The sequence below is a fragment of the Lampris incognitus genome, chromosome 2 (genome assembly GCF_029633865.1).
Source record: "Lampris incognitus isolate fLamInc1 chromosome 2, fLamInc1.hap2, whole genome shotgun sequence".
In the NCBI taxonomy this organism is placed as follows: Eukaryota; Metazoa; Chordata; class Actinopteri; order Lampriformes; family Lampridae; genus Lampris; species Lampris incognitus.
In genome coordinates, this window is record NC_079212.1 from 40,352,620 (window position 1) to 40,376,855 (window position 24,236).

A 24,236-nucleotide genomic window follows, 5' to 3' on the forward strand; every position below is an offset into this window, starting at 1 on the left:
TTGTGTCTGTATGGATGCCCGACCAAGCCGGAGGTAACACGGGGATTCGAACCGGCGAACCCCGTGTTGGTAGGCAACAGAATAGACCACCACGCCACCCGAACGCCCTGATGTTAAAGTTTTAAAAGACTTTTTCAGTATTTAGACATCTATCTCAACATTTAGCAACATGTGTGCTGCGTTTACGGATGTGTTTTCAGGGTAGGCTTAGTGTTGGGGTCAGATGACCAGTTTTCTTTGTGTTTACAACAACACAGACATGGGGGCAGTTTCCCAGCCCCAAAATACCGCTGCCGTTAAATCGGTATCATGGAAAAACTCAGTACCATCAAAATCTAAGATTCAAACGCATTGATTCAGGAAGAACCACCAGAAACTGCTCATGTTAGACATCACGTAGCTGGGGGTCTGGGTGGCGTGGTGGTCTATTCCGTTGCCTACCAACACGGGGATCTCCGGTTCGAATCCCCGTGTTACCTCCAGCTTGGTCGGGCATCCCTACAGACACAATTGGCCGTGTCTGCAGGTGGAAAGCCGGTTGTGGGTATGTGTATCGCCCAGATAATGCACCTCGTAAGAAAATATACAATGCAAGGAAAAAGCATGGCGTTATTCACCTGTCGGGAAAACATGCTTCTACCATGCAGTGCTAGATCAATATGTGTAGACATGTTCTGCATTCAAGTCTGGTTCACCACCTGATTTGCATGTTACCCCTTGCTCCTTTACCCTCTATCACAGTCTCATAAAGTCTATTTTTCGAAAAAAGATTTATTGAGCATATTGCTAATTTGTGTTTATTTGTTGTTTTCCATTCCCCCCAGCTGGAGAAGAAACTGGTGACACCGCCCTTCAAACCTCAGATCACCGACGACTACGGCCTCGAAAACTTCGACACCCAGTTTACCAATGAACCAGTGCAGCTAACACCAGATGATGAGTACGTATTACGTCTCATTCGAGCACACAAAAAAAAACATGCCGTAGGCTTACCATACTGACCGACTCTTAGGAGCCTTCGCACAAAATGACTTGCCATCCTTAAAGGTCCCATGAGAGCTTCCACCATGTGATGGAGATCTGAATGAAACAGAACTGGATTTGGTGGGGGGAGCGAGTTTGATTTTACTAACAGCCAGCAATGACAAGGCATTTTTAGAAGAAAAGAGAAGAATGTGAACGTTGATGTGCTGTTGGCTAGTTTCAATTTGGTGGTATTATTATTTTTTAAAAAAATTTGGGGAGAATTTCTAGAACATTGCGTCAAATAGATATAAAATACGTGCAGAGAAAAGAAGTAACGAGAATGAAAATACATTATTAATTTCATGGGACCTTTAAAACCAAAGTATGGGTATGATTAAGAGAATACAGTCTTCCACATGTCCGCTGGAAATTACACAAACAGTCAAAATGATGAACAGACCTGAGATCACCCCCCCATCTGCAAGCGAACCCCTCTGGGGGGGAATTCAGCCTCTATTAGAGCGTCCAACACTAAGAAGATGTTTTTGAAACTGTTCAGTGACAAACGGGAGGAGAGTTTTGTTGCAGCGGACAGTTCCCAGATGTGCATGTCTGCAGTTGTTTGTGGAGTTGTATAGCAGGGGCATTTGCTTCAAAGGAGCATTTGTGCTCACAGAAAAACCTTCCCTGGTTAAAGGAAAGTGGAACAAAACCCCCCAAAATTTCACTTTCCCTGTGTATACTCATATCATTAGTGTGTGTGTGTGGGGGGGGGGGTGCCACATCCCCTACAAACTTCTGTATTCATTGAAACCCCCCACCCCCTCTAACCCCCCACCCCACCCCCCAGACGTGCCCTACAGTAATCCGCTGGGATCAGTGTTTTTGATTAATATGGACCCATTGTCTTTGAGAATCTAATAGGAATCCGAGTTTTACGTTAACTGAGGGAATGGGCTACAGAAATTTGGCACAACAGGGTTCCACTGTTGCGGATAGTCTGTTTAAGCACACGAAAACACACTAATTCTTGATGTTGCTGCATTCTCTGTGCAATCACAAAATGGCTTCATTAAGGCTTTGGCAATAAATGATGCCTGGCAGCATTATAACCTCAGACCATGCTGGACCCATTTCACAGAGCTCTGGTGTTTTTGGTTGGATTTTATAAAATCTATTCTAACCGATCTCACTTTTGCCATAGTCACTTCAACAGGAAACCTGAGGGGGGAGGGTAAAAATCCCAGGTAACTTTTTGCAAGACTGAATTAAAAAAAATAATCATCTGATTTTCTTAATTCAACAGATTTATAATCACTATCTGTCTTCATACAGAGCTACTTCATTGGCAGCTATTCCCCCCATCAGCTCTTACACATGGACAGCCGTATGGGATGGAAATGTATTCAAGTGAGATATTCCAGAATATTTTTATGGAAAAGTGGGCTACAGCTCTTTCCATAGAGTCATCAGTTTGATCTTTACCTTTTGACTTGTCACGTTATTCCCCCTTTCATCTAGCCTTCCCTCTCGCTTTACACCGTCAAAGCATTTGCAGAAATGCAAAATGCCTTGCCACTCGTCAGCGACTAGATAGTGACAGTTATAACTGCTTCTGTCTCTGCCAGCTTGTTGACTGGAAAAAGGTTGAGCCAGCGATTGACACATAAAACACAAGAGCGTTTCCACGCTCGTGCAGCTAGAATACTTTTAACATTCATGAAGGGTAATTACAACCTTGTGGGATGCCAGTGCAGTCTTAGAAGGAGCATCCAATGTTAATATGAACCTTATTAAATGCTCATCATGCACCGTGCCTATGACAGATGCCTTTGGGTGGCTTCCCGGGGCTGTCCTGCAGTATGAAAGTGCTGTAGGCCTGCTCGCTCCAATGTTGATTCTTAAACCAACCTAGCAGTTGGTAACCCCCCCCCCCCGCCAGCTGATTAAGGGGCCAAGGCAAGGCAACACCGACACTTTCATTTGTGGCAAGATTTGACAATGACGGTCCATGACAGTCTGTGAGAGGCAAGGGGGGAGGGGGTCAGGTATTGGAGCAGCGAGGTAATGGGGGGGTTGCCCTCCAACAGCTACTGGTGGAGAAATTAACCTAGCATCGAACGCCACCGCACATCCAAAAAAAAAAAAAGGAGGAGATGCATGCGTTGTTCCTCCATCTCTGATGCATCTCTCTGTTACCAAGGAGAGAGCTGATGTCACCTACTTCTCTGTTAGAAGGGGATGAAAAATATTCAGGCCACACACACACACACACAAGAAGATGGAAAGTGTGAGCCATGCCCAGGGAACTGGGGAAGAGAGAAGGGTAAACCCGCCATGTTCGAGATCGACTTGGCTGCATTGCAACCCAGGCGTGCTGAGAGAGAGAGAGAGAGAGAGAGAGAGAGAGAGAGAGAGAGAGAGAGAGAGAGAGAGAGAGAGAGAGAGAGAGAGAACAATGCGCCAGCTCCTTGAATTTGCCAGTCCTAACAAGTGGCAGCCTCTTCCATTGTGCAGGCAAAGCCACTGTATTGTATCGCATCAGACCTTGGCTACTCCCAGCAGCCATTGCTGATACCCTCATATGTAATTGCCCAAGGATAGGAGCCGTCTCACTCACTAATGTTAACCTTTTGCTGGAAAATTCTCCTATTAAACTTACTAGCTGAATGCTCCCTGCAGAAGTAATTTTACAGTAAATGTTAAGTCCTTAATCACTACAGCTGGGATCACAGTGTTTTTTCACACATGCTGCAGACACTTACCATTACACATCTATCTGTCCTCTTTTGCACTTTGAATATTTTAGCTTTCCCTGCTCTCTCCCACTCCACTCCTTTTTCTCTTTTCCCTTGTCTGTTTCTATCATCTGGCAATGCTTTTAAACCACGCCTGGGAAAAAAGGCCAACATTTGTGCTAGAGAGCGCTCTGTATTTTTTGGTTCACTCCCAAACTTTCTCTCCTCTTTTGTGTCTTTTTACCATTCTGTTTTCACAGAGATAGGAACTCCAGATAGAGAAACTGTATTCTCTATTTGTTACACTGGTTACTGACACTGGTGGAATAACTTGCTTCCACAGGGGATGGTGTCTTCACAACAAAGTTGTACAGAAGAAATATTTTTTTGTTACTACTCCAATTAACTAAAAGAAAGACTATCATTTCATTCGCTTGTCCTCGCGTTATATGTGGGTGGGATATTCAACATTTACCGCTGGCCTTGAAAAGGAGAGAACCCAACCCACCTTGGAAAACAGGGGAAATCAAATGAGCGCACTTATTGTTACAGCCTCAGAGTGTTCTGGAGAGATAGTGAAGTGCGTCAGTGAAACCCACATCGGTTTCAAGAAACCTTCTTAAAGTACCAATCTCAAAGATTCTCACTTTCAGAAAATTCGTTAAGTTACTATCTTTTGCCGAATGAGGTGACACGATGACAATTCAGCCTATCGGCCACTGATAGACCCCCTTGCATTTGCAGTCATAAGGAGAAATACAAATGTTTGTCTGTGGAGACCATAGACTGTTTAAAATAATGGACATAGACACCTTGACGTCATCCATTTGACTACCATGTTTTTTTTTAAGAAGGTGGCTGTGGTGGATGACTTGTGTTGAACTCTGCAACATTAGTTGAGTACCTTACGTATATTATTTTTTACAAGGCCAGCTGTTTAATACAGGGCAAGCTAAGCTGCTAAGCTAACTGCTAGCCCATGCAGACTGGCAGTTCCAACAGTCATTCTGGTGTTCGCTCTCTTGGACAGTGATTTTATATATATATATATATATATATCTGTGTGTGTGTGTGTGTGTGTGTGTGTGTGTGTGTGTGTGTGTGTGTGTGTGTTTTGTAGTTTTTTGTAGTTGGATATGTGTTCTTGTAGTTTGGATATGTTTTTGTCTTTGGGCTGGGGGAAACGCTATTTCGTTTCATTTCATGTGCACAGGTACATGGAAGGAAATGACAAATAAATGTTCCTGATTCCTGATTAACAACTTGTTGAATTACTGGATCTTGATAGATGCACTGACAAGTCAAGTTTAACTGCCAAGATAAGAACTTTTAACAACCAAAAATACCCTAAAACTTCAAAGCATGCAGCAACCAAGAACATAATTAGCTTACCAAGCTAATACCAACATTTCGCTTGTGGACCAAAATGACAAAGAGAGATGCAAAGAAGGACACAAAAGAAGGACTGGTGATGAACAGAGAACCAGAGAGGACCTTCTATGGTTTTTGCTCACCCCTTACTGAGACCCTATGTTAAGAGTCCAAACCCAAAGAAAATGTGTCAACAAAAATTAGAATGAGATGGTCTCCTAACGCCGACATTCTCAAAGCCATCTACGAGCTGAAGGAACACTTCGCCGTCTTTGCACAGAGAATAAATAAAAACACAACAGCCATTAATGAAGTAAAAGAAGAGATGAAAGGGCGTGGGTTTCAAGTAAAGGAGACCAAAGACGAGGTGAAAACACTGGATAAGCGCATAGAGGATCTACAAGGAAAAACCGAAGAAGGTGAACGTTACAGCAGAAGATGGAATCTATGTCTCATCAACCTCCCAGAAAAAAGAGAACGAAGATGTGAGGGAGCAAGTCCTGGAGATAATGAGCCAGATCGCACCAGATGATAAAAGTAAGCTCGGATTCCTGGTTGACGTGGTACACAGAGTCTGGCGCCCCAGAGATGACAAGAAACCACGTCCAATTATTATGAAGTTCAACAAGCGTACCTACAGATACAAGATCTGGAAGGACTCATGTAATGCTGACATGAAGACGACGAATCTCCATATAGCCAAGGACCTGACATGCTCTTAGAGAGACTGCAGGAACAAACTGTGGCCTCTGGTCAAGCAGGCGCATCAAGAGCGAAAGAATACCAAACAGTATAAAAACAAGGCAAGTGAATAGTTGACAAGTGGACAATTAAGTAGACAGATATTAATAATATCACGACTGTAGAACAGTTCAACAATTTGTTCCTTGGTACTCTTATTGTTCAGAGTATTCCTAACTTCTACCAAAAGGCTAGGAGTTCTTCATAACTCTTATCTTCCCGTTTGTAGGCATCAAACTTTTTTTATCTTTACTGTTTTTATGGTAACCACTACTTGCATTAATCTCAAATTAGTTTCTCTTAATGCCAAATAAATACTAAATATTACTAAAAGGAAGGCTATTTTTCTGTTCTGTAGATGCTGAAATGCAGACTTAATTCTTCTACAAGAGACTCACTCGTGATGATGATGGCAAATTTTGGAGAAGTCAGTGAGGGGATCAGATCAGATTTACTTAAATCTAATCACTAGGCAGGAGTTGCTTTTCTGTTCAACAAATTTAAAGGAGATGTGGTAGAATCTCACCTGTCTGAAGAGGGTAGATGGATTATCCTGGTCCTTAGAATAGATAATGTGGTTCTGGAGGTGAATAATATTTATGGACATAATAACAATTTTAGGCAAAAAAGCACGTTTACCCAACTAGCAGTAGAATTTTAAAAAAAGATGGAGAAATACAAAAATGCTCACTTAATTATTGGTGGTGATGTAAACGACGTAGCAGATGACCATTTCCATCTCTTCCTGTCCTCTGCATCTTGCTCTGTCAACCAGCCACCTGCATGTCCTCCCTCACCACATCCATAAACCTCCTCTTTGGCCTTCCTCTTTTCCTCTTCCCTGGCAGCTCCATCTTCAGCATCCTTCTCCCAATATACCCAGCATCTGTCCTCCACACATGTCCAAACCATTCCAATCTCACCTCTCTTGCTTTGTCTCCAAACCGTCCAACCTGACCTGTCTAATATACTCTTCTGTGGCAACTCACTCCTGACACTCTTCTCCACCCACACTGCCTGCACTCTCTTTTTCACCTCTCTTCTGCAGTCCTTGTTACATCGAATAGTTGACTCCAAGTATTTAAACTCATCTACCTTCATCACCTCTACTCCTTGCGTCCTCATCATTCTGCTGGCTTCCCTCTCGTTGACGCATATGTATTAAATCTCGCTCCTTGCTCCAGTGTATACCTCCACCTTTCCAGGCTCTCCTCAATCTGCACCCTACTCTCGCTACAGATCACATGTCGTTCGTGAACATCATAGTCCACGGAGACTCCTGCCTGATCTCGTCCGTCAACCTGTCCATCATCATTGCAAACAAGAAAGGGCTCAGAGCCGATCCTTGATGTAATCCCACACCCACCTTGAACCCATCTGTCATTCCTACCACACACCTCACCACTGTCACACTGCCTTCATACATATCCTGCACCACTCTTACATACTGCTCTGCCACTCCCAACTTCCTCATACAATACCACACCTCCTCCCTCGGCACCCTGTCATATGCTTTCTCTAAATCTACAAACACAGTGTAACTCCTCTGACCTTCTCTATAATTCTCCATCAACATTCTCAAAGCAAACATCACATCTATGGTACTCTTTCGTGGCATGAAACCATACTGCTGCTCACTAATCATCACCGCCTCTGCTGCTGACTAATCATCACCTCCTCACCACTGCTTCTATTACTCTTTTCCATGTCGTCATGCTGTGGCTGATCAACTTTGTAGTTGCTGCTGCTCTGCACATCACCCTTATTCTTGAAAATCAGTACCAGTATACTTCTTCTCCACTCCTCAGGCATCCTCTCACATTCCAAAATTGTGTTAAACAATCTAGTTAAAAACTCCACTGCCATCTCTCCGTAACACCTCCATACCTCCACAGGTATTATACTCCATAGGCAGTCATCTGGACCAACTGCCTTTCCACTCTTCATCCTCTTCATAGCTGCCCTCACTTCCTCCTTGCTAATCCACCACACTTCCTGATCCATTATCCCCACATCATCCAACCTTCGCTCACTCTCATTTTCTTCATTCATCAGCCCATAAAAGTACTCCTTCCACCTTCTCAGCACACTCCCCTCACTTATCAGCACATTTCCATCTCTATCCTTTATCGCTCTATCCTGCTGCACATCCTTCCTAGCTCAGTCCCTATGTCTAACCAATCGGTATGAGTCCTTTCCTCCTTCCTTAGTTTCCAGCCTCTCATACAACTCACCATACACTTTTTCCTTTGCCACCTCTGTCTTTGCTTTACACCACATCTCCTTGTACTTCTGTCTACTTTTTTTCATCTCTCTGACTATCCCCATTCTTCTTTGCCCTTTGCCCAGACGAATCTGCGAGCTCATGTTTTACATTTGCTCTGGCATATACACTCACCGGCCACTTTATTAGGCACACCTGTCCAACTGCTCGTTAACGCAAATTTCTAATCAGCCAATCACATGGCAGCAACTCAATGCATTTAGGCATGTAGACATGGTCAAGACGATCTGCTGCAGTTCAAACCGAGCATCAGAATGGGGAAGAAAGGTGATTTAAGTGACTTTGAACGTGGCATGGTTGTTGGTGCCAGACGGGCTGGTTTGAGTATTTCAGAAACTGCTGATCTACTGGGATTTTCACGCACAACCATCTCTAGGGTTTACAGAGAATGGTCCGAAAAAGAGAAAATATCCAGTGAGCGGCAGTTCTGTGGGCGAAAATGCCTCGTTGATGCCAGAGGTCAGAGGAGAATGGCCAGACTGGTTCGAGCTGATAGAAAGGCAACAGTAACTCAAATAACCACTCATTACAACCGAGGTATGCAGAAGAGCATCTCTGAACGCACAACACGTCGAACCTTGAGGCAGATGGGCTACAGCAGCAGAAGACCACACCGGGTGCCACTCCTGTCAGCTAAGAACAGGAAACTGAGGCTACAATTCGCACAGGCTCACCAAAATTGGACAATAGAAGATTGGAAAAACGTTGCCTGGTCTGACGAGTCTCGATTTCTGCTGCGACATTCTGATGGTAGGGTCAGAATTTGGCGTCAACAACATGAAAGCATGGATCCATCCTGCCTTGTATCAACGGTTCAGGCTGGTGGTGGTGGTGTAATGGTGTGGGGGATATTTTCTTGGCACACTTTGGGCCCCTTAGTACCAATTGAGCATCGTGTCAACGCCACAGCCTACCTGAGTATTGTTGCTGACCATGTCCATCCCTTTATGACCACAGTGTTCCCATCTTCTGATGGCTACTTCCAGCAGGATAACGCACCATGTCATGAAGCTCGAATCATCTCAGACTGGTTTCTTGAACATGACAATGAGTTCACTGTACTCAAATGGCCTCCACAGTCACCAGATCTCAATCCAATAGAGCACCTTTGGGATGTGGTGGACCGGGAGATTCGCATCATGGATGTGCAGCCGACAAATCTGCAGCAACTGCGTGATGCTATCATGTCAATATGGACCAAACTCTCTGAGGAATGTTTCTAGTACCTTGTTGAATCTATACCACGAAGGATTAAGGCAGTTCTGAAGGCAAAAGTGGGTCCAACCCGGTACTAGGAAGGTGTACCTAATAAAGTGGCCAGTGAGTGTATGTCTGGTCAGCCTCCTGTTCAGACAGATTTGTAGCCGGCCTGGCCCGGGTTGGGGCAATCAAAACCGTTTATCTAATACGGGGCAGGTTTCATAAAATAACGTTCAGCCTTGTTTTTTTTCCAACCCGCATGAACTCTCTCTGATTGGCTAGTACTTGTTTTGTCTGTTGGTTAGGTTGGTTAAGGTTAGGGCTAGGGTAGGTTTAGGGCGAGGGCTAACCAATCAGAGGCAGAGTAGGGGCCGGTCTTCCCGGAATGTGGATGGAGGGGGGGGGGATAATGTTGACTTACAGAGGAGCACCGTTGGCTGCTGCTGATGTGGAACGGTCTGAGGAATCCGCTATTGCGGCAGTATTAACTTAACTGGATGGTATAGTTTCTTTAAAATGATAACAAACAACTGCACTTAAAGCTTTTGTTGGTCAGAAAGGTATGTTTGCCATATTTCAGACAGAATTTTGTAAAAGTTTAAGTGCTATGTCACACTTTTTGTTGCTCTGATTGGGTGTAAGTCTGTCCCATTTGGTCCAGAGGCATTTTGGTCAGTGCCCGTTGATAACACCTCTTGGAAATCGAAAATGAACTGACAGGAGCCGGGCTAATTAGCATTCGCGAGTTCATGTGTTTCCCAGGCTAGGAGGTTTCCCCTTGGTGGAGATATTTATGGGTTGATGCTAGATCCAACAGGGTGTAGGCACAGAACTAGACGTGATTGGTTGTTAGTTAGGGTTAGAGTTTAAACTCTTTTTGAATTTCCATTGTTAGCCAGCGTTAACGTTAGCTATCGTTACAGTACGATCTGGCAATGTTAAGGTCAGTTGTAACTAAATCCTCTTTATAAATCAGAAATTGTAGGTATTTCATATTGAATACAGTGACTTACAGGCTAATACTATATTTAATGCAGTTATCGTCATATTACAAGTTAAATGAGCTCGTCAAATGTGCAGCAAGCGGCGGGAGCCTACGTGGACAGAGTAGCCTATTTGAAGCTAGCACAACAGTAGGATATGCGGAACGTGAACTGGTAAGGTTAGCATGTTATTTATTTCCATGTAGATGCTGAACAGGCTACAACTTGTGTAGCTACAGTTTGCTATTATAGCATTTAGTTCATTGAACAGCTAGCCTTTTGTTTTAAATGTTGGGACATTTTTATTTGAGTGAGTCCTGAAAAACGACCCCCTTCCATGCATCATAATACTAGGTCACCAAAAAAAAAAGTTTTTTTAAACAATGTTAGGCAGTGGCATAAAGTAGTTCATCTCAATAAACACGTGCTTTCTGAAATTATAAATTTATGCGTATTTGTTCTCTTGGTTATGACTCCCGTACGACAATTTTCCTCAAAATTTGATAATTTTAAGCCTCTGATACGATACTTTAACATCTCCTATCAGGCAACGCTGGTTGTGGTAGATAAACTAGTTAGCAGCTTGTACATGATCCCGGGGAAATGTGCCAAAAAACACAACCAGAATCTTCAAGATTATAGTTTGTTTTTTGTTTTTTTGTGGCATTTTTTCCCCTACCATTATTAGACAGCAACAGTGAAGAGTCAGACAGGAAACGGGAAGGGGGGGGTGACATGCAGCAAAGGTCACTGGCTGGATTCGAATTGGCGACGGTTGCAACGATGTGGCCATGTGGTATGTGCGGTAGCCATTCGGCTACAGAGGCGCCCACGAGATTGGTACTCTCAAGTCAACTCAATTCAGTTTTATTCATAGAGCACATTTAGAAACAACAAATGTTGAGCAAAGTGTTTTTAAAAGAGATCAAAATGATTACAGTCGAACAAAAACACAGGCATGAGCAAATAAAAACAGACATAAGAGGAAATAAGTAATGTGGAAAAAGCATAACATCTTGGCAAACTCATACACAGCATTGCACAAACAACAAATGAAGGGCCCAGGTCATGGTCAGGCATGTCATGATGACAACTAAGAAGGTAAAGAAAAGAGTTTGGTTTTTTTTTTACCCCCCCCCCCCCACCACCCTTTTCTCCTAATTGCGTCTGACCAATTACCCCACTCTTCCGAGCCGTCCCGGTTATTGCTCCACCCCCTCTGGCGATCCGGGGAGGGCTGCAGACCACCACATGCCTCCTCCGATACATGTGGAGTCGCCAGCCGCTTCTTTTCACCTGACAGTGAGGAGTTTCACCAGGGGGACGTAGCACGTGGGAGGATCACGCTATTCCCCCCAGTTCCCCCGAACAGGCGCCCCAACCGACCAGAGGAGGTGCTAGTGCAGCGACCAGGACACATACCCACATCTGGCTTCTCACCCGCAGACACGGCCAGTTGCGTCTGTAGGGACGCCCGACCAAGCCGGAGGTAACTCTGGGATTCGAACCGGCAATCCCCGTGTTGGTAGGCAACAGAATAGACCACCAGATGGGTTTTAAAAAAATATCTTAATTATCCACCTAAATTTGTCCTTACAGAAATTGAATGTTTATGCTAGTGTAAATCCATCTAGGGGTTGCCACCTTAAATGTGAAGAAATAAGGGACGCCCCCTGCTGCAAGCCCCCCCCCTTGGTGATGCAATTATTTTGGGGGGGGATCCAGTATGCTGGTACACATGGTTTGACATGCTTTATTATTAAGACAAAATAACAAAAGCACTTAGAATTACAAATATGTATATTATACTTTGGTTTGAAACAGACAAGACTGAAACATCACAAAATTGTGTTCATCCCAAACAAATGGAAACCATCAGTAACTGCAGGCGACTGAGGGCGCTATTATTAACTGTACAAGGCAGCCACTGAGTCGGGCCTAATGGAACGATGACGGCATGATGCTGACGCGCAGTCTGATGCAGCGTGCAGAGCTTGTCGGTCTGCAGCTCACCACTGAAATTAAACTTCTCTCCACTTGTATAACTGGACTGGTTTTACTCGATGTTGTGTTATTCTCAGCACTCTGACGAACTAGTGTACATATGAAACATCATGTACGAAAATACGGGGCAAATCGCATCCCTTATTGATTCAACATGGGACGCAGCATTTTCCAATACAGGCCGATTTTATAAGGGACATTATTATAAGGGACGGGTGGCAACCCGAAATCTAGTCAACACCTCAACAAGACCACATAAAAACAGCTGATTCTGAGTGTTGTCTACAGCAAAGAAACATGATTTGGAGAAATCTGAGCGAACTTATCTGGCACTAGCTTTACACTGAGACATGCCACTGTAACAAAGGGGTGACAAAGAACTGCTCGAGTTTAGAAATCGAGGCGCTGCCATAACATCTGACATAAAGGTATAAAGACGACCTGGTGAAGGTTTCTATGGGAGAACCTTAAAGTTCCCCCATAGAAACAGTCATGTTTTTACAGCTATGGACATGTATACACACCTTTCACCAGATGAAGCCCATCAGTGCAGATATAATTTCAATTCTGGCCAAGATAACATGATCCAATGAAAACAGTATATTGGCCCACAATGTGTTACCCTCCTACATCTGAGATAAGCATGCAAAGAATGTTCTAAGAACCAACAAAATCGACACCATTTTTCACAGCGGTTCTTAATGGTGTCATAAGTTTCACCCGTTTCAATCGAGGGATCTGTGCGTACTAAAGGTCACTGCATTAGCCCCCGTCTCCCAGGGGGGAAAAAGCCTCTCCATCTTCTCCTTGCAAGAGAAGCTTTTCTGGGTTGGACTTTTCTGCCCCCACTCAACAGATGTTGCTGCAGGAGAAGACACAGCAGCTGTTGTCTGTACGGACGTACATTTATTTTTACTCAGCCACTCAAGCCCCCGGTCACGGCGTTACACTCCATTTAGCCGCCGTTATGACTTTGTTAATGGAAGCAGCAGGCGTTCCACTGCTGATTAGTCTAAATGGTGTCCTTTCTTTAACTCCTCGCTGCTTGTTGCACGGGTCTAGATCTAAGGGGAAGAGCGTAGACCGGCGGAGGCACATATCATTTAACAAATTCAGCAAAGAAGAAGCGGGCAATTAGCGAGGACAAATAATGGATTAGAGCCGAGCGCAGCCCCGTAAAACGGAAGCATTATAGATTCCCTTTCTCAACGCACAACATTTGACCCAACTGAATATCATCTAAGCATATTACAGCAAAACAAAAAGGGTTTTTTCACCACTAGCCCGTTTAAAACCAAGCTTTAACCCTGTCTAGCTAGTGCTATTGCTACTAGCAAAACCAGGTAAGTTCAGGTTAGGGGCATGTAAAAAAAAGCTTGAAATCTTTATCACATTTTCACTGATGGCTTTTTTATTTTAGTATCAATTATTCTGCCTTCAAATATATATCAAATAACCATTAAGGCTGTGATTTTTTTTTCTTCCAGTACAACCTTAAGACACTGTTGTATTGCACCCAGTGCATTGCAATGTAGGTCATATGTTCAAGTTCTAAGAAAGACGTCTTTCAAAGCCAAAGACATCTAGTTAAACACACAGCCAAGCAGCTTTCAGATGCACTGACGCCTCCACGTGAAATCCACTGGTGGTGCACCAAGCATTGTGTAACTGGTGGTGTGGTTAAAGTTTACGCTCTGGGCTGAACTCTGTCCTGTCTTTCCCCCTTTCTCCCAGGGACGTCATCAAGAGAATAGACCAGTCGGAGTTCGAGGGATTCGAGTACATCAACCCCCTGCTGCTATCCACAGAAGAGTCTGTATGAGGGAGAGAGGAGCTTCGCTTCTTCTTCTCAGCTGTTTTGTGTCGGCCAAACCCTGGAATAGCTAGCTAACCCTGTAGGCCGATATCGAGAAGTAAGAGACCAAGAAGCACTAACTCGCCCCCCTCCTCCTCCCCCTGTTGACCTGTGAATGAGCCAAAGGGGATAAAAAAAAAAAAGAAAGAAAGAAAAAAAGATAGTCGTGAGACCTTCTTCCCTTCTTCCATGGCGGATCTGCATTACTTTGCTGAGGTACCGATCTCTTCTTTGGTGGTATCTGCAAGGGAAAAACAAAGACACTGGACTATAAAAACATTCCCTCAAGCTCAGTTGTTCCATTGTCCTTTTTCATTCCCCCTCACTCCTCCGGCTTCTTTTCTATCTCTCCTCTGAAAGTCCACCTTTGTGTCAAAATACGACTGGCTTTGTAATTTGAACAGGAAGCTACTTCATTCTGTGCCTGCCATCACAGACACATTTTAACCCGTTTTCGCATCCCTGGGTGAATATGACGGTTCCATTTTTGAACTTGAAAATTTATGTGCACTTTTTTTTTTTTTTTTGTTAATTCCTTTTTTTTTTCTAACTTGTAGGGGGCAACGCCTCAAGCAAAACAAGAATGTAAAATGACAAAGAAAAACAATGACGTTATTATTGTGTACCATAATGTAGGTAGTGAATCCAAATTGACGATGCCTTTTCATTGATGCAAGTGGCCCATTTTCATCTGTGACCACAAACTTTCTTTTGGTTGTCATCCACAGCAGCTGGTTTTCATGAACGGGAAAAACACTTACTGGGAGACAACTTTTGATTTAGGAAGTGCCTCGTCTCTGATTGCACTTATCTCTCGTTGAATATCTTAACCTAGTGTGGGATCAGTCAAAGGAGAACAATTGAAACAACAAATTCTGCCATACTTTGAGTAAACCCATAGGTCTCTGGATGAAATTAGTATTTATGATGCACGGTAACCTGCTTCGGTTGTGACAGAAGGTAAATGAATCTAATGAATGATTATTTTTTTTCCTATTGATTGACAAGCTTAATTTATGGTACTGACTGACAGTGTTTTAATGTCCAATACTGACTAAATCAGAACTGGAGAGAGCTGGTGAAACAAGTAAAATACACTGAGGAAGAGCACTACGGAGAAGGGTTGACGCGGACTTTGAAGAAGACATTGTGTGGCGCTCACCAGTCGCTCTGAATGTCAAATTCATAATTTTAGCCTATCCTCTTCAAATACACACACTGGTGACCGTGTCATGCAGAGATACAAGAGGGCTGACAGCTGTGCAGCAGATGACATTCATAACGTAGTGGGAAGGTTTTAGTCACAGAAAGCACCAGATTTCCAAGTCAGGACCGCTGTACGGGCAAGAGGAGGGGGATATATCATAAAAATCAACATGCACAGTAATGAATTTATCATTAAACTGAGTGCACTGATAAAAAAAATTCCCACAGATAAAACGGTTAACAGAAAACAACAGATTGCCTCTGAAGACTCCCGTATCATGAATGAGCCCCTTTAGATGCTAACATTTTTGCACGTCCCAAAGAGTCATCGGATGAAATTGGACCCCGAGTATTTGGATAATGGCGCTATAAGATTGAAAATATGGTCCAAGGGGTCAAAGGGTGTCAATTAGCTGAGGAGCCAGCAGAGGTCAGGAAGAAACGAAGATGGATAATGAACATTGGGGGAGACGACTTGATAAGGTAGCCCATTAATACCGTTCACAAGCGCATGAATGAACAACCGATGAACGAACACACACACACACACACACACACACACACACACCAACCACTAAAGAGCTGGAAATCACTTAAACATTAAGTTCTTTTTTTTAACAATTCCATCTTATTTGCTGCATTTCATTATTGTCACAAATCATTTTTATCTTTCTTTTGCACACAAGGAAAATTATGTTTGTGACATTTATCTTCTTGAGGGACCAATAGATGAGATGGAAGTCCTTTAAGTTATAATACATTACAGTACGGCTGATAAAATCTCTGATAAAAATGTTTGTTTAAAACAAAACAACACAAAAAACAAAATGACAAGAGCCCTCAACTTAGTTCATGATTATGTTCTAACATTTGCAGGTTGGATGTGCTTAATTCTGTTTTAGAAAACATCTTTGTAAATATCTGTAATTATTATTAAAGATACTGGTTTTCCGTGAGCTCGGTCCCTTCTTTTCGCAAACTGCAGCAGAAAAAAAAATGTTTAACTGATGTTTAATAAATAAATCTGTATTTGCCATCCAGGAACTGGTATTGCAACACCCGAGACTCTCTGAACTCAGATCAGGAGGTAATGATTCAATATTGAGAAATCATTAAAAAATAACAGGGGGGGTGGTTGTCACTTCTGCATTTCGTATGCATAAATAAAGTTTATTTCTGTGTCTTGTCATAAATAACCCACCCCTTACAGGATTATAGACTCCGTCATAATATCGAATAACAGGACAAATTTCGTTTTCAATTTACCATGTTTCCGTTTACCACATGATGAATTGATAGCTTTAATAGCCAATGAAAACAAAACTCAAAACCTCGATTGTAAGTTTCCCTTTTACGTCTGTCCCCAGCCTTATGAATCAAATTTGCCAGTGCAAACACGTTATTATCAAACAACCACTTCAGTTTCCCTCCGTCACTGAGCCAGAGCATTTCCATGTGCTCGGTGTTCTTACACAATCTAACATGACCATCGTGGTAAAAAGGCAGGCAGGACGTTACACAGTGGGTTTCATTTTCAACTTGCCCTAGATTACAATAAATACACAGACGTTTTCCATCAGTACCCTGATCGGGACCGTCTCAAGGTGTCGGGGCAAGATACCTGCACCCAACTGTGCACACAGAGATCTTCTGACCTTTGGTCAGTCATGACAGAACATATTTTTCACATAAATATTCTTGTTTTAATGAACAGAAAGTACGAAGCTTTGGTTTATGACAAATATCCTCTGAACGCTTTGTTTTGTGATCAATGAGAATAGTACATTGCTTAATGGCAGAGAGAGTGGTTTATTTGTATTTTGGTGTCCCAACTCCTAAAGAATAGGGCAAGTTGGATGATCCTATATAAAAACAAATTTCTTTAAATTTTCTATTTTGAGACACTTTATTGATCCCCGTGGAAAAATTATACTCTGCATTTAACTCATCCTAGCTGTGTAGCTAGGAGCAGTGGGCAGCTGCAGCACCCGGGGACCAACTCCAGTTCTTCTTTCCATTGCCTTGCTCAGGGGCACAGACAGGAGTATTAACCCTAACATGCATGTCTTTTTGATGGTGGGGGAAACCGGAGCACCTGGAGAAAACCCACCGCAGCCACGGGGAGAACATGCAAACTCCACAAAGGACGACCTGGGATTACCCTCAAGGTTGGACAATCCCGGGGTTCGAACCCAGGACCCTCTTACTGTGAGGTGACAGCGCTAACCACTGGGCCACCGTGCTGCCAAAAAATAAAAAGAGTCAAAGTGACTAAGTGGAAGCAATCGGCTCAAATGGTGCCGAAACGGTGGTCAGTGACACAAGACAACAGGTGAAATAGTAGTAGAGATTTTGGAGGGGTACTTCTTTGAAAAGTGGCAAGATTTTTGGACCAGCTGTTGTAACTTATTAACAACGCTTGGCATAAATGCTTTCTGTAAATATGTGGTGAAGTGCTGCCGCCCGGACTGGTGGTTTTTCCAAGACAACATGGTGGCACGGTGGCCCAGTGGCTAGCACTGTTGCCTCACAGCAAGAAGGTCCTCGGCTCGAACCTGACCCCTGACCAAGGCAATAGGAAGAAATAACTGGAGTTGGTCCCGGGTGCTGCACGGCGGCTGCCCATGGCTCCTAGCTACACAGCTAGGATGGGTTAAATGCAAAGAATGAATTTCATTGTATGTATGTACAATGACCAAGCGTATTCTAGTCTATTCTTCTTTTCAGGGTGTGGGGTTATAGGGTTATCCCTACCATTTGGAAAATGGCTAGCGTCCTCTCGGGTTCACCACGTCATGTCCATACTCAACTCTGACAGACACAGGGCCAGGTGGCTGTCACAGTCCATCTGCATGAACCTAGAGAGTCAGACACAAGGAGATCCGCGGTGTTACTACTGACTCACAGCAGACATAGCTCTGTTCATACGACGCTGTGCCATAAGGCCAACTCATCCTTGACGAAGTCGTTCCCTACCTCAGATAAGTCAGCAAAATATGAAACTGTATTCACTGTAAATGTCAATGATTGAGCAGATTCATTAACGTACGAGTGGTGGTCATTTTATGAAGACTCTTCTTGGTGGGCGCCATGCAGACGAGGGGAGTTCTCAACACAGTGGTGAAACAGAGAAGGAAAAACTAACAGAATCAGAGGGGAAAAAAACCCATTTCCGACCATCCCAATGTACAGTTCCCCATCATTTTTTTTTCCTGCTTTTGCCACTGTCACGTTGACAAGAGTCTCGTTGGAAAAAACCTCTTCAGTGTAGAAGAAAGCTTTGTTCAGTACAGCACATCCACCCTCTGGCAAAATTACTGCTGCAATGAAAGTGGAACTTTATTTTTTTCTCAAAACCTCCGCGTACAAAAGGGCAACTGTTCTTATTGATGGATTTCGGTATCTGTATTCATATTTTTTATATAGAGTGAGTGTGTGTATGTGCATGTGTGCTGTCTGTGCACATACACTGGAAGCGGATTACAAGGAAAACAGATAAAAGAATAGAATCAAAGTAAAAGCAAAAGATGGCGAGATCATGCCGTCCACTCCGTCTTCCTTTTTCTCCCTCCCTCCAACACAGAGGAGTCCATTGTTTTTGGTTCTGACCCAAAGACACCCAGAGAGCGCTCTGGGAGAGAGCACAGTGAGGCTGTGCAGCCAGGGCCAAGGTACACAGTGCCTGCCTAAAGAGGAGCAGGCTCAGGGAGCAGAGCCAGGCTAGGACCAAGGCCACTGTAACACAAAGACCAGCCTGTTCAGAGAGGAGAGAGAGTGGGAGAGAGAGAGCGAGTGACAGAAAGGGAGAGAGAGAGAGACCCACGGCCTGCTGGACTGAAGCCCAGTTTCATGGCCTCGTCCTCCTACTTTTAAAGTCCACCTCGCTTCGAGTGACTTTTTGACCCATCTGGATGAAACAATTTGCCATTTTGCTCTGGAGACTCTCATTTCTCGCTGTTGTAGCTTGTGTATGTGTTGCAACAGCACGGGAGGGGGGGTTACACAATCGAGGGTATGTCAGCTTTGCATGTGGTGAATGAAATGACGTACTGTTAAAAGTCAGAAAAACAATGTATGGAAGGTACAACTGATCTGGCACTGCACGGTGCAGCAAAACAGCAGATGACAGCATAAACCAGACCACCCTCAATATCAAGTACACATGAACGCTTACTTATCTGTTTGAAGTGTTCCAGCAGTGCAAGGGAGAAACACACAAAGGTACTACAGAAAGCAAAGTGAAAGTGAAAACTGAATGAAATATCAAGCGAGTCCTATAATGGTCTCATATTCACCAGCCCCATCCAACATGTCAGTCGCCCTCTGATTCCTTCAAAGGACCATTATTACTGGCTGAAAGTAGGGGAAAGAAATATGGATATTGCAGAAAATGACAGCGCAAACAAGTGGCCATTGGATAAGTCTGGAAAGAAGCACAAAAAAAAGGGAGGGGGGGGGCTGAATAGAAATTTCTGACAGATATAGAAAGATGGGGGACAGGAATAGCAAATGTCAGCTAGAGCATGGTGAGATGAACCAAGCATGCGCACATCCAAAAAAATATTAAGGTGCACGACAGAAATAGCAAAACTAGAATGAAGGAGTAAGGTCTGCACACTAAATTAGGTCTGAGGAAGATCTAACTGATCGAAACGTTGCTGAATAAAAAAGCTTTTGGGAGCAATTTAGCTAGAGCATGATAAACATGTCTATAAAGAGGTGAGGCGCAATCTTTACCCAGCAGGGAACTTCATCAAACACATAGGACACCTCTGCAGGCCACCTCCTCCTCCTCCATCGCTGCCATCCCTTCTGCAATTAAGCACCTCCTCCTCCTCCTGCCCCTCCACTCGGGCCTCTGCTCCTCCTTTTCCAGCCTTGCCCTCCGGCTGCTGGGGAGCACGGCTGTCAGAGGTCTCCCCCTGGTGTGCAAGCGGCTGCCTTCTGGTGAGCCCACTGTCTCCATCCTTCTCCTTCCCTCTTGCAAGCCCAAGTTTCAGCGATGGCGCCGTTGCCCAGGCTCTGACAGAGGGCTGATAATCCGGGACCGCCGATGGACGTCTTTTGGCGGGTGGTGGGCGGGGCCTCCACTTGCAGTCATTCGTGTCCCTGGCTTGGCTGGATGTTGTAGGTTCCCCATTCTCTAGTGTCTGCCGTCTACCCGGGGCAAGAGAAGCACGGACGTTGTTCGCCGCCAGTCGTCCCACTTTACAAGGGGACGCCGGAGGACTTGGAGTGTTTGATGTCCTTTTGTGGACTGGGGAACAGACTTCCTCATGGGAGGGGTTGGGAAGGGGATGCGAGCTGAGTAGAGCACCGGGAGATGGATGGGGCTCGGGAAGGGGAGGTACGTCATTGCTGTGGTCACAGCATAGCCAGTCACCCAACTGCAGTGTTGAGTGTTTCTGAAATGAAATAAAACGTAAAAGAAGGGCTATAATATCAGGAAAGACTGAAGCTGTGTCCAAATCTTTCCCTATGTTTGCTATATAGTACACTATATTCACCTTCCTCCATTTCAAGTGTCCCAATACTAACTATAAAATGTATTCACTATTTATTTAGTCTACTACTACTACTACTACTTTCGGCTGATCCCGTTAGGGGTCGCCACAGCGGATCATCTGTTTCCATCTCTTCCTGTCCTCTGCATCTTCCTCTGTCACACCAGACACCTGCATGTCCTCCCTCACTACAACCATAAACCTCCTCTTTGGCCTTCCTCTTTTCCTCTTCCCTGGCAGCTCCATATTCAGCATCCTTCTACCAATATAGCCAGCATCTCTGCTCCACACATGTCCAAACCCTCTCAATCTCGTCTCTCTTGCTTTGTCTCCAAACTGTCCAACCTGAGCAGTCCCTCTAATATACTTGTTCCTAACCCTGTCCTTCAAATATTCACATAATACAACTGAAAATGTAGAATCCAATTGATGCACACTACTTTGTGCATTGTGTCACTGTCAAATACGGCATGACAGGATGAGAAGAAGCCACAATATGACGATTTAGTATTGGCCGAAAGCTCCATTTATTGCTCTCTATAGAGCACCATACTGAGGGAACGAGTGAACGATTCTGAAAACAGTTTGAACACCTAAAAAGAGAGCGATGCAAGACTATGGTTGTATCCTGTAGGCCTACATCTAGGAGTGTGACATTTACCGTTTTCCTCCACATCTGTCACCTGAATTCAACAGGTAATAAATTACTGGTTAACAATGGTGGAAAAAAGAAGAAACCAGAAATACGAACCTACATATGAATAACAATGTATATTTAGCTGGTGCCTATTTGTCAGGCCTCCAAGCCTCAAACAAACATGACTCAAACTGAAAAAAAATCTTAAACTTAAAAAATATATATAAAAGAAATTGTATTTTGCCAATTACATTAGCATAATGCTCGTCTAGTGGTCCAAGCACAAGGACTGAGAAAGGCTTCCCTCAGGGAGGCTCCTTGAGTAAATTATTTATCGTCAGCGAGCTTGCATCAGCTACTGGTCAAAGGGATCGGTTCACATTGAGTATATGTGACCCCAAACTGCCAGTGAAGCGCTGAAAGCCGGTAACAGCCCAGACGACATGCCTGTCTGGAAGGGACGGCGCAGTAGCCATTTTGCTGAGCTCAGCTTCCACTGAGCTATTTTCATCCGTCAGTGGTATTACAGTACGAAATGGCAAACACTCAAGTAACTCCAGTCGTTTTTGTTCAGTATTCAAAAATAGAAACATTTCATTTAATAAAGAGAGCATACACTGCTGGAGCTGGCTCTCATGGCTCTTTACAACCAAGCCAACTACCTGGTATTTTGGAGACGAGTATCACTGGTTTTGTTACATTTACACATCCATTTAACACCCCATGACCCCCCCCTACCACTGCAGATGGCTCTGGAAGGGCAGGAACTTGACCCCATGGCTTGGTCTCTATGTAAGGCAGTGCAGCTCTCAATGTTAAGGCCCATAGACCTTCTACTGTAGAGGGGTCTTCTCTGCTCCACCATCCCGTTGCGGTAATTGCAGACCTACAAACCAAAAGAAGGAAAGGGGTTCGATTATGCCTATTATGCCTCTACCGGCGATGGATCACAGAACAGCCTTCTCTGTTGCGCCTTTGCAGCGTTCGTGTTCACTGCGTTTTGCGTGTGGTCGTCGAGGCTGGTGGTGGTGGGGGGGGGGGTCGTTCTTGCGTTTACAAGTATGACAGATCATAAACAATATAACGACACTAAACACATATTTGCAAAAGTTTAACCGCGCTGCCATGTTTCTAAGGGTAAACGCGATGACGTCGGCCCCGCAGCCTTCCTCTTTCCAGCCCATGTGTTAAGTCGCAAGGTGACAGCCTCGGTAGCGTTCAGGGGCGCAAAAGCAGGTGTGACCTTAGCGCGCAGCTTGTCCGCCCGTTAACGAGGCGCACGCGGCGTAAACAAACAGCACCAACCTACCCCTGAATCGCCTTGCAGCTGTCGAAACCCGTTTTAACGTCGCCGGAAGCGAGCGATACATTGCTTTTTGGCGTCGTCCCTTTGTGAGATCCATCCGTGCGGTGCTCTTCGACAGCGGACTTCTTTCTTTTCAGTTTAGATTTGGGACGTTTCTCGGACATGTCGTTTGAGTCGGAGTTTCTACTTTCCCGGCAGAACGGCGACTTCCGGGTTTGTCCGTTGACGTCATTTAAAGGCCTAAACACCCAGAACGGGCCGCCGGGGTTTGAAAGGTCTGCTGCACAAACACTGGGGGAAGGAGATCTCATTATAACTGCGTCGAGACTCTATAAACAAGGGATGCTCCTGCTTCATCAATGCTACGGACTTTGCATAAACCGACAGCTACACTACCACATATGATGAATAACAGTCATAAGCTCTTTTTTTTCTGAGAAATTTCTCTTAGGTGGGACAAAACCCCAGAAAGGAGATAATCGTTCCCCTCTTGCACCGCAAATATGTCAAAAAAAATTATGATGGTTAAGCGCTTTGATGGCGAGGTCGATATTTTCCTTTATCATTAAGCCTGCCTGCTAATCAGTCAATAAATACAAATTCAGCCCACTCAGAAGGATCTCTCTCCTCTAAGCGTACAGCAGAACTTGTTAAGGAGGTTACATCATGCAGGAATGCTAACTGTATCATAATATTTTTCCCCTCAGTTAGGACATACAATATGTGGAAAGTTGAAGTCATAACATTGGTGTGACTCTCCAAGCCTTTTAAGCTCTTGGACAGAGGAGGGAGACCAACAGAGAGTAGCTATGGTTATGCAATGGAAAAGACAAGGGAAAACTGGAACAAATGGAAGGAAAAGGAAAGGGGGGGAGCAGGATAAAAGAATGAAAACTACTCTATGGGAAAACTTGGCACTGCGAGGGAAAAAAAGGAAGAGTAAATTCTCTAAACAGTGCCCATATGATGATTATTCCAGAGGCCTTTTCGGTGGACTGCTGACATGGGTAACTTATTATTATATTTTTCATCCACGGAGAAGCAGAAACACAAAAGCAGACCTGCGGGCCAGGGCTGTGGGTGTGTTGCTTCTCTGGGGAAAAAAAAGAAAGAAAAAAAAAGCAACGCGGCGCCTGGACCCTGGAAAGAAATGTTATGTCACCGAAGGGATGTGATCCCATGTTGTGCACCACTGCCATGGTTACAGGTAGCAAAGATGAGGAGAATATGAGTGAGCGGCCACGGCCTTACTCATCTAGGGAAGGAAAGGCTTGCAGAAACTAGCTCACCCCAAAACAAAAGAGCAGGGGAGTACAGAGCGGCGTGTGTGTGTGTGTGTGTGTGTGTGTGTGTGTGTGTGTGTGTGTGTGTGTGTGTGTGTCTGTGTGTGTGTGTGTGTGTGTGTGTCTGTGTGTGTGTGTGTGTGTGTTTATATACAACA

The 24,236-nt window shown here is 44.3% G+C and overlaps 2 protein-coding genes across 3 annotated transcripts in view; one reads left to right on the top strand and one right to left on the bottom strand.

The window, feature by feature from the left end:
* The window catches only part of prkcz (protein kinase C, zeta), a 157,233-nt gene extending 141,335 nt beyond the window's left edge, over positions 1 to 15,898 (top strand). The window contains exons 17-18 of one of the 2 annotated variants that reach the window (XM_056273162.1): positions 825 to 940; positions 14,022 to 15,898. In XM_056273162.1, the coding sequence (XP_056129137.1) occupies positions 825 to 940; positions 14,022 to 14,109 (204 nt within the window). In that variant the 3' untranslated portion in view covers positions 14,110 to 15,898. The remainder of the gene's footprint in view (positions 1 to 824; positions 941 to 14,021) is intronic. The other variant, XM_056273163.1, reaches the window with a different exon arrangement.
* Positions 14,309 to 22,983, bottom strand: si:ch73-70k4.1 (uncharacterized). The gene is made up of 5 exons (XM_056273165.1): positions 22,799 to 22,983; positions 22,228 to 22,375; positions 20,086 to 20,753; positions 18,103 to 18,206; positions 14,309 to 14,383 (listed from the first exon to the last, which is right to left on the bottom strand). Exons 1-4 carry the CDS (start codon positions 22,957 to 22,959, stop codon positions 18,134 to 18,136), a joined length of 1,050 nt encoding a protein of 349 aa, XP_056129140.1. The 5' UTR covers positions 22,960 to 22,983; the 3' UTR covers positions 14,309 to 14,383; positions 18,103 to 18,133.
* Positions 22,984 to 24,236: the final 1,253 nt, after the last annotated feature.

Coding starts and splice junctions, on each gene's coding strand:
- si:ch73-70k4.1 (XM_056273165.1), bottom strand. CDS start 22,959: ATGTCCGAGAAACGTCCCAAATCTAAACTGAAAAGAAAGAAGTCCGCT. Junction 20,754..22,227: donor TTCCAGAGCCATCTGCAGTG/GTAGGGGGGGGT, acceptor ATTTCATTTCAG/AAACACTCAACACTGCAGTT. Junction 18,207..20,085: donor TTGATGAAGTTCCCTGCTGG/GTAAAGATTGCG, acceptor CTGACTCTCTAG/GTTCATGCAGATGGACTGTG.